General features: G+C 36.8%; 1 protein-coding gene across 1 annotated transcript in view; it reads right to left on the bottom strand.

Annotated features, from left to right (window-relative positions):
* The window catches only part of ZRANB3 (zinc finger, RAN-binding domain containing 3), a gene marked incomplete at its 3' end in the record, with an annotated part of 109,642 nt that extends 106,508 nt beyond the window's left edge, over positions 1-3,134 (bottom strand). The window contains exons 1-2 of the mRNA XM_006767144.1: positions 3,087-3,134; positions 1,633-1,736 (exon numbers count right to left, since the gene is read on the bottom strand). Coding sequence (XP_006767207.1) covers positions 1,633-1,736; positions 3,087-3,134 — 152 coding nt within the window. The remainder of the gene's footprint in view (positions 1-1,632; positions 1,737-3,086) is intronic.
* Between the last annotated feature and the right edge of the window lie 8,119 nt (positions 3,135-11,253).

The raw sequence follows: 11,253 nt of genomic DNA, 5'->3' as shown, positions 1-11,253 counted from the left end.
TTTTTGTTGTTTTTATATGTCTTTGTTGTTATACCATGTTATTGTTTCCTTATTAATCAATTTATATATTATTTTTCACCTCTGACACTTTTATTATAAAGGGCAAATAGCAATATTAAAATATTTCTTCTAATTAATTTCCTTTCAATGTGCACAAATGCGTGCACCAGGCCACTAGTGTGTGTGTGTGTGTGTGTGTGTGTGTGTGTGTAAAAGATCTTACATTAAACATTTAAAACAAGGTTATAGGAAGATGACATACATAACTAGAAATTTTTATGACATAATATTCTTGTCTTTCTATAACAATGCATCAGGTCTTGCTTGCAACTGCCAATTACCCCCCAGCTTTTTCTTTTTCTGTTCTACAAAAATTAATCAGAAAATTTCTCTTGACTAACAAATGCTTTTGCCACCCAATTGACTGCAGAATTATAGCTTGGGGTCTAAGTTTAATTCTGAGAAAATCAAGTAATTTGACCTTAAAGGAAAAAATTCCAAATCCATTCATCTATAAAGCCACGAACTTGTACATGATAAAGTTCGCTGGACCTGCGGAAAACACACATATCCACAACTCTGATAATTTTAGGAAGATATTTGTAATAAATTTCAACAGACTGGTAAAGTTAATTCTTGAAACCAAATTGAGCTGTTATCACTTGACATAAACTTACCCAAAAAAATGTTCCTCAGAGGAAAATGGACTTCTATTTGTTTAATATTTTTCCCTTCAAAGAGTAGAAGAGCTAAGGTAACGCAACTCAGCCAAATAAGTTTCCACCTCCCTTTTGTTCTTCTCCTTAAATGTCTTCAGAGCCAGACATTTATCCTCAAATGTCTTCAGAGCCAAGGTAAAAATGGCAGTGATTGCAGGAGGGGAAAGGAGAGGGTCCAGGGATTCATGTCACACTGTTCTCTTAAAAAAAAAAAAAATATATATGCCTCCTGCATGCCCCACACTGGGGATGGAGCTCGCAACCTGTGCACGTACCCTGATTAGGAATCAAACCAAGACCTCCTGGTTCATAGGTTGACACTCAGCCACTGAGCCACACTGGCCGGGAAGACACTGTTCTCTTTAGAGCAGAGGTTGTAAACTTGTTGTTTGGCTTATAAGAGCGTTTGCTTTGACCCAAGAGTGCTTTTTCAGAAATTCACATTAGCTGTTAACTTTTAACAGGAGAGCAGAACAGAATGGAAGAAGGTTAGAAGTGGAATGGTTCTCCCCAGTTCCTGGTGAGTAGTAGGGCTGTTGTAATGATTTCTGCATGCATGCATGGATAAACTTCTTCATTCTACTGTTAAAGAAAATGAGCCCTTAGCATACCTATTAAAGGACACGCATGCAAAATATCTTAGATTCAGAAATTCTTAGTTCCTATTGTGTTTTAAAGTTCAAGTAAACATTCCCCCGCTAACTGGCAGTTACCTAGTTTTGTCCTCATCTTACCCATCCATTCCTATGAAAACTTAATAAAATCTATATCCAGGAGTATAAGTCTAAGTTATTAAACATTTATTTTCAACTTTGATATATTCAGTTTCATGTTCTGCAAAGTGATTCAATCCACCAAAAGCAAAAAACAGAAATTCAGAAAAATATGAAATGTCATTGATGCATTTGTTCACCAAATTCCCTCTGGAACAGCCAGTCTGTTTACATTCTGAGAATAATGCTGAACTATCACTTGACCTAAATCTTTAGACTGTAAAAGGTTTTCTTGAAAGTATTCCTAAATGAAGAAAAAATTAAAGTTAAAATTGAAATTGAAAAAGGATATCCTGGAATAATTTTAAAAGTAGGTAATTAAAATATTAATAAGAAAATAGCATATCCACTGAGAATATTTACTACACCACGTCTAAATAGCTTCTGAGCAGCAAATTAAAGTTGATGGTTTCATCCAACAGATATTTTGCAGATCAAGTAGCTGACAAACTAGCTTAGGTACTTGAAGAGAAATGCAATTAAATGCTGACAACTCAGAAGAGAGTCACTAGGATAGTGAAGAATCTAAAAAACACAAAATAGGAAGAATAGATAAATGTCTGGAGAACAGGAAAAACGTTTGGAGAGGCAAGGGCCAGGCATGATGGCAATCCTCAAATACACATAAGAATCTTGCAAGAACAGTTTTAATAAGTTGCTGAAATGGTAGGCGGCATGGTGTGGTGGAAAACCTGTAGATTGAGTTTGGACCTTGCCAATAAAAGCTATTTCAGATTTTGGATGAGTCACTTAACCTCTCCATTAAATGGGCAATAACAGTATATAAAGATCTTTCAGTTTTAGAATTCTATATAATTTAGTGATCTGAAAAGTTCTTACATTTAAAAGCTCTCAGAAAAAGTTTAGATTCTTTAACTATGATGCATTCACTATTATCGTGGATATCAGGTTTTAATTTCCTTTAAGGTAGTTGAGTTGTAGGAGCTATGTCTCTCTCAGTTCAATTCCTCTTCTGATGGCTTAGTTTGTGCTTTCTTTTTTTTTTAGTTAATACTCACCTAAGAATATGTTTTTCCATTGCTTTTCAGAGAGTAGAAGTGAGAAAGGGGAGGGTTGAGAAAGAGAGAAACATTGATGTGAGAAAGACATATAGACTGATTGCCTCTTGCACGTGCCCCAACTGGGGGAGGAGAGGGAACCCACAACAAGGTATTTGCCCTTGACTAGGAATTGAACCCGAGACCCTTCAGTGTGCAAGCTGGCATTCTAACCACTGAGCACAATGGCCAAGACAGTTTGTGCTTCTTACTACACCTTTTCCTAGACCCAAGTTTGAGACTGTGCTGAGTGGCTTCCATCTTCCACTTCCCTTTGAACAACTGAACAGAGTATTATTTCACTTCCCTCTTGTACTATGCAGTCTCAACTTTCTCCCTTAAGACTCCCAAATACCAAAATATCCCATCCTCTTCAGTTGGGATGAATTCCATGAGCACTTCTAAACTACTATATGTGGTTGTTCTTTTCAGGTATATAACACAGAGATAGTGAAGGCACAAGCAAAGCAGCCCAACAGGCTGATACACATGCTGCATTACCCACCTCTAACTTCCCAACACCAACATTAACTCACCTGCATCTGCACTTCACACATCTCTTTCCTTCTTGGAAATTGTCCCATCCTGTCTTACATTCTCAGAACCTTCACTATAGATTATTCTATCTGTCACCTTTATCTTCTAATTGTCTGCCTTTGCTCAATTGTTTACATGATAATTTACACATGCTAAGCATTACCCATCTTTTTTTTTTTTTTTAATGTGTTTTTTTACAGAGAGGAAGGGAGAGAGGTAGAGAGTTAGAAACATCGATCAGCTGCCTCCTGCACATCTCCTACTGGGGATGTGCCCGCAACCCAGGTACATGCCCTTGACCGGAATCGAACCTTGGACCTTTCTGTCCGCAAGCCGACGCTCTATCCACTGAGCCAAACCGGTTTCGGCGCATTACCCATCTTAAAAACAAACAAGAATGCCTCCCTGGTCCTTTGACTCTTACAGGGGTGGGCAAACTTTTTGACTCGAGGGCCAGGATGGGTTCTTAAACTGGACCGGAGGGCCGGAACAAAAGCATGGATGGAGTGTTAGTGTAAACTAATATAAATTCAAAATAAACATCATTACATAAAAGGGTACGGTCTTTTTATTCAATAGTTTTATTCATTTCAAACGGGCCGGATCCGCCCGAGGGCCATAGTTGGCCCATGGCTGCTAGCATCACTCTCTCCTACCTCTTCAGCCAGACGTCCAGCCTCCTTTCCTGCCTGTCTCTCACCCCGACCACACCGTACCCATTAACCTCTTTACAATTTCTGTAAGCACTGGCTCTGGAATCAAAACGTATGCTGGCTCCTCCAGTTACTCTAGTAAGGGTAGGAAATTACTTCACCTCTGTACCTTAGTTTTCTGGCTTGAAGAGGGAAGATCATCATTTTTAAAGTGAGGATATAGGCTCAATATAAATGTGTTACATAAATAAATCTTCACGGAATTTATACTTTAAGCAACATGCAGCTAAACTTTCAGTTAGTTATAATAAAGTTGTATATAAAAAGTTGGCAGAAATCCAAGCATCTTATCCTTCAATTTCCCTATTACTGCCTGCTGTTTATTTATTTTATCATTCATTAGTACCACCATTAATGCTTAGTAATAATCAAAGATGGTTGGAAACTTAGATCACTGCAAGTAATACTTGGTAAATGTTTGAATTATTATAATATTTTACTTAGGAAGCAAGAAGAATTGTGTTTAAAATTACCTTCTGTAATAATACGTGGATTCTTCTTCTATATGGAAGTTCCCTAAACACTGTTTGCTTTGCCAGGAGTCCAGGAAAACTCCCACCTATATTCCATTGTTATTGAATTCACATTTGTCCTTTAAAACCCACCTTACACATTAGTTTCCTGAGAAGCATTCTCAAGTCACCTTTGTTCCATGCTTCCTCTTCAATCAGTATGCCCTCTGTACCTGGAACACCTTTCTACTGTGACATCTATCACACTGTAATAAAATTCTTCATGTATGTTCTGCTACTAGGCAGTGTATTTCTTCTTGAAGATAAGACAATATCTTATTCATTCTGTATGCAAAGTGCCTCTCTGTGCCCCAAACCAGTGAATATTTATTTGAAACGACCTGGGTGAGGGGAATGCATTTGGAACCTGCTTTGAGGAACACTGGTTTAAGAAACCAAGTCCAATTCTATGAAATTGTTATTCCAATGGGGCATTATTACCTGAAATTAGTTTTACCTATAGGACTTACTTTTTACCATTAATATAAAAAGACAAAATAAAAATTCTCATAGCTCTGATGGACATATTTGCAAACAATGATTTACTAGAGAAAACTAAGGATCCATTGTCATAAACAGCTTAAATTCTACTTCTGACACCATGCAGCACTGAGAAAATTATCAAAAATTACCCACCCCAACATATCTTTCTCCATACTGTAGGAGTAAAATCTAAGATGAGATCATAGAAATTAAAGTGTAAATGAAAAATAACGATGCTACTGAATCCCAGCAGTGATTACCATAGATACAAGTATGGTTGATTATAATTTAAAATTAAACTCTGAGGTCCCACTGATCAAATTAACTCTTCATTGACTAAGAAAATACTCAGGAAGAATGGCAAATCAATAGTTTTCTACATGTGCAACACAGTCTAATTAAAATTTAAACTGACACACCCACAGATAAACATACATATATGATATATATCTACCTCACAGAAATGAAAATGTACTTAAAATGTTTTCATGCTTCTACATTACTAAGGCAAGTAAGCAACTCATACAAATAATATTGGTTATTTGATCACAGCTTTAGTTACATGATATGGTATAAAAATTCTAAAATAAGTAACTCTCTGGTCATAGAGAGAGGTATTTAAATCATTAACGTATTAAAACATGATTAATACTTTAAATTGATTTTTAAACTATAACCATAATAATCACAATAGATGTCAGTTTGAATAGAATCTCATTTGGAGAAGACAAAAGAGACAAATTGCTTGTTCATTGTTTTTTTTTTAAATGACATCAGAGACAGGTATGCCGTGTAATAGAAATCACATATATACTATGTATACTACTACTTGTAACAGCAACCCCTCAAAAAGAAATCTATGTACAGATACAGATATATTATGGTTATAGCACAAAAAATTGAAGAGCAGAACTTTTGTGTAGCTTGAAATCCCAACACTGCCATTAGGTGAGCCAGTTTCTTTACCTCTCAAAGCTACTGCTTTCCCTTCCAAAAATTTGGAATAACACCAATACCATCAGAGAGCTCTTATAATAATTAAATAACATAAATGAAAGTGCTATTTAGAGGACCTGTTTCACAGCTAGAGGTGCCCTTTGGCTATTTTCAAATAAAAGATTTCAACAAAATAGAAACATTTTTTAAAAAGCACTGGTTGAGATTCTCAGTTTGAACAAAGAATGTTAGTTAAAAGAGGAATGAAAATTCCAATAAAGCAATAAGGTTTAGTTAGTATGTGGTTAAAGAACCTAGAAAGTATTCTTTTAAAATATTTTTTTAAATCCCCATACAAACAAAATCTAATTTGTGAAATCCAACCAAAACAACATTTTGGATAATATAACAAACATATTTAAGATTATATAATATTACCATGAAAAAGAATACCAGGATTAAAATTTAATATCAAATAGACTGAATCTGAGATAACATTCCTATATACAATACTAGAGGCCCAAAGAACGAAATCTATGCAAGGGGCTTGGCCCTCACAGCCCTGGCTTCGTCCAAAAGGTCATCCGGAAGGACATCCAGAAGGTCGTTTGGCTGTCTGGTCTAATTAGCATATTATGCTTTTATTATTATAGATACTGTTTTTATGAGTAAAACAGCATGGACTGCTTATCAAGACTAGAATACTACTTATTAAAAGATCATTTAATTGTATTTATACAGGATTTAACAAATATTCTAAAATACTCCAAAAAGGAGGTATGTTTTAATCTCTTGGCATTAACTAGTTTAAAAACCTGAGGCACAGGGAAGTGAATTACTTCAAATTCTGAATCAGACTTTTTATCTCCTGAACAATGATTTTTTTAATGGTAAAAAATGTTATTTCGCTTTTTTTAAACAGGAAGGTATTCTCCAAAGCAATGAAAGAAATTATACAGACTTTTTTAATGAATACAGCTCCATTAAGCAGCCTGCTGGAACATGGTATAAAAAGAACCAGCACACATTGACTTTTTCAAGTGTGGGTGTCCTGGTATTCTTGAGACTGTTCACCCACTCATATGAGTCAGTTTTATATAACATTGTAACGTATAATTTGCCGCCTACTCACAAGCCAACACTTCAGAGATAACATCTCACCATTAGTTATTTAAGGAACATGGTAACTTGGAACTTTTAAAAATATTTTATAAAATTGCAAACAATAAAATTATTACTACGTCAGCAACAAGTACCTTGGCTTCCAAAAAAGCATTCCAATTTGTTTCAGTAAGTTTTAGGGAACATGTTAAGAAAATATGTAAATTGTTTCACTGTACCCAAATACCAAAACTTTATTTAAAAATCTAGATGTTTTAACAGGTATTACTCATTTTTGTACATAGAGAATATCAAGTGATTAGCAATTACATTCTTACTGAGGAATTATTTCCATGGCTACTCAAGATAGTTTAAGGGTTCAAGAAAAGTAGGATCAATTTTGTTTTCTCCACAGTGTAGCAAATATTCCATTTCTGAAGGGTAATAACCACAATAATAAAAGGAATGTCCAGATCTTTATGTTTACGCTAAAATTCTTTCACTTATAGCATTACTAGAAAATAGTGGTTCCATAAGTAGTTTGAAAATCGTTACTATACTGAGACATTTTCTATTAAATTATTTATTACAAGAGGCCCAATGCACGAAATTGTGCAAGAGTAGGCCTTCCTTCCCCCGGCTGCTGGCACCGGCTTTCCTCTAGCACCTAAGACCCGGACTTCCCTCGCAGCCCCAGCTTCGTCCAGAAGGACGACCAGTCTAATTAGCATATTATGCTTTTATTATTATAGACTAGAGACCCGGTGCACAAAATTCATGCGGGGGGGGGGGGGGTTCCTCAGCCCTGCCTGCCCCCTCTTGCAATCCTAACCACTGGCCTGCCTTCCTGATCGCCCCCAACTGCTTGCCTGCCTGCCTGATTGCCCCTAACCACCTCTGCTTCAGCCCCCACCGCAGTGGCTTTGTCCGAAATGACATCCAGAAGGTTGTTCGGCTGTCTGGTCTAATTAGCATATTATGTGTTTATTATTATAGACGATGATATAACTTTAGTGATCTTTCATTAAAAAGGAGTCTCCAAAGGAAGCAAGAAAAGCAGGCAGGAATGAAGGATGCATTTTAAGCATTGAACAGACCATCAAACCTTAGAGGGAAGGAAGTGGAGGGTGGGAGCGGAGGGTAAGAGATCAACCAAAGGACTTGTATGCATGCATATAAACATAACCAATGGACACAGACAATAGCAGGGTGAGGGCATGTGCTGGGGGTTGGAATGCCCAGGAAGAGGTCAATGGGGGGAAAAGAAGACATATGTAATACTTTGAACAATAAAGAATTTAAATTAAAATAAATAAATAAAGTAGCAAATGGATTACAAAAATGAATCTTCACCCTTAGAGACTCATAATATTATGAAGAGAAGCACCAACTTTATATCTGATGGTAAACTAACTTAAAGTAAAAAAATGCAGTAGATGACCTCATGGAACATGAGTCATTCCCACCTTACACAGTCTACTCAAATTAGACATGACCTGTTTAAAGGCCACCGATGTTACACTCAGCGTGGGGTTATCTCAGGATGTTCATAATGCTGCTGTATGACTTTTTTTTCCTAGTCTTGAATCATGACATGTTAGAATCTATAGTAAAACAGAATGCCATGTCAACATTTCACTATAACATGAAGCTACAATATTCACATGAAAGGCCGGGTGGTAAAACAGAAAGAGCACCTGCCTTGGAGTCAAGCAGAAATAGGTCCAAATCTCAACATCTTTTATTAGCTAACTAGAGGCCCTGTGCACAAAATTTGTGTACTGGGCGTGTCCCTCAGCCCAGCCTGCACCCACTCCAATCTGGGACTCCTCGGGGGATGTCTGACTGCGGGTTTAGGCCTGATCCCGCAGTCAGACATCCCTCTCACAATCCGGGACTGCTGGCTCCTAACCACCCGCCTGCCTGTCTGCCTGATTGCCCCTAACCACTCTGCCCACCAACCTGATTGCCCCCTAACCGCACCCCTGCTGGCCTAATTGATGTCTAACTGCTCCCCTGCCAGCATGATCGTCCCCAACTGCCCTCTCCTGCTCACCTGATCATCCCCAAATGCCTTCCCCTGCGGGGCTGAGGGGACTGGGGGACTCCGGCTGGATGAGGTGGGGCTGAGGGGACTGGGGGACTCCGCCTGGATGAGGCTGGATGCTGTGGGGACTGGGTGAGGTGGGGCTGAGGGGACTGGGTGCCACCATCTTGTGGTTGTGGGCGCTGCCATCTTGTGAGGGCATGGCAGTCGATTAGCATATTCCCTCTTTATAGGCTGTGGGTGCTGCCATCTTGTGAGGGTGTGGCAGTCAACTAGCATATTCCTTCTTTATTATATAGCATAGGTCTTATATCTCAGACAAATTATTGTGAGAGTTAAGCAAATGGTAAGCTGTTGGTAAATTAGCTATAAATGAAACTTTATGACCTTTAGATTTTCAATAGGTAAAAGAAAGCTAATAAGTACATACCTCATCCCTCAGAGGGTTGTACCCTAATACATGTAAAGTTTCTAGCACATTTTATGTTCTTTTTAAAATTAAATTTACATTCCGGTTCATTCAATACTCTGAATAGTTATAGATTATTATTGTGGTTATATATAATATAAAATATACCACTAAAATTATTTTAAAGTGTACAATTTCAGTGACATTAGAACCTTCCCATTGTTATGTAACCACTATCCAGCTTCTGAACTTCCTTGTCATCTCAAACTGAAACTGTATGAATTAAAAAGTAACTCCGCATTACCACTCTCCGACCCCCAGCCCCTGGCAATTATTTTACTTTATTATCTCTATGAATTTGACTTATTCTTGGTACCTCATATAAGTGGACTCATAAAATTATTGTTTTGCAGATATATATGTTAAGGTATTTGAGAACAAGCTCTCTAGCATATGTCATCAATTTAGCTCAATGAATTCTTAGCAAAAAAGAAAAAAAAATTCAAACAATCCAATGGCATTATACTTAATAACACAAACTAAAATAAGTGCATGCATATAAACAGTATAAAAAAGGTTATATATGTTCAAAGTATTTGGGCTAGGAAAAAGACATTCATTTACTAATCAATATTATGATGTAAATGGGAAACTAATACTAGTAACCACATAATACCTTTATTTTTAATCCTCACCTAAGGATATGTTTTTTTTATTGATTTTTAGAGACAGAGGGGTTAGAGAGAGAGAGAGAGAGAGAAAGAAACATCAATGTGTGGACATTTTAATGAGTTTCAGTCTTCCTAATCATGAGCATAGTATGTGCTTCCATTTATTTGTATCTTCTTCAATTTCTTTCTTTCAGTGTCTAATAATTTTCCCAGAAGAGGTCTTTCATATCCTTTATTAAATTTATTCCAAGGTATTTTATTTCTTTCATGCAATTGTAAATAGGAGGGTTTTTTTGTTTCCCTTTCTGATAGTTCAATTTTGGTGTATAAACTATGTCGAACAGGAGTGGTGAAAGTGGGCATCCCTGTCTCGTTCCTGTTCTGAGGTGAAATGGTTTTAGTTTTTGCCCATTGAGTATGATTTTGGCTGTAGGTTTATCATATAAGGCTTTTATTATGTTGAGGTATGATCCCTCTATTCCCACTTTGTTGAGAGTTTTTATCAAGAAAGGGTGTTGGACTTTGTCAAATGCTTTTTCTGCATCAATGGATATGATTATATGGTTTTTATGCATCAATTGATAAGACTATGTGGGTTTTTTTATCTCTCAATTTGTTTATGTCATGTATAACGTTTACTGATTTGCAGATGTTGTACTATTCTTGCATCCCCAGGACAAATCCTACTTGGTCATGGTATATGATCTTTCTGACGTACTGCTGGATCTGATTTGCTAGAATTTTGTTCAGGATTTTGGCATCTATCTATGTTCATGAGGGATATTGGCCTGTAATTCTCTTTCTTTGTGTTGTCTTTATCTGGTTTTGGTATTAGGGTAATGTTGGCTTCATAGAATGAACTTGGAAGTGTTGCTTCCTCTTGAGTTTTTTGGAATAGTCTGAGGAGGATAGGCTTTAGTTCTTCTTTTAATGTTCGGTTATAACTCCCCTATGAAGCCACCTGGACCCGGGGTTTTGTTTGCTGGAAGCTTTTTGATGACTGCTTCATTTCTTCTACAGTTATTGGCCTATTGAGATTTTTAGATTCTTCCTGATTGAGTTTTGGAAGCTTGTATTTTTCTAAGAATATGTCCATTTCCTCTAGGATGTCTAGTTTGTTGTAATAGAGTTGTTCATAGTATTTTTTTTTTTAACAATCCTTTGTATTTCTATGGTGTCTGTTGTTATTTCGCCTCTTTCATTTCTGATTTTATTTATTTGGGTCCTCTCTCTTTGCTTCTTGGTGAGCCTGGCTAGAAGTTCATCAATCTTGTTTATTCTTTCGAAGAACCAG

The sequence above is a fragment of the Myotis davidii genome, unplaced genomic scaffold (assembly GCF_000327345.1).
Source record: "Myotis davidii unplaced genomic scaffold, ASM32734v1 scaffold2982, whole genome shotgun sequence".
NCBI classification, from domain to species: domain Eukaryota; kingdom Metazoa; phylum Chordata; class Mammalia; order Chiroptera; family Vespertilionidae; genus Myotis; species Myotis davidii.
This window is presented reverse-complemented; position numbering and strand designations above follow the sequence as displayed.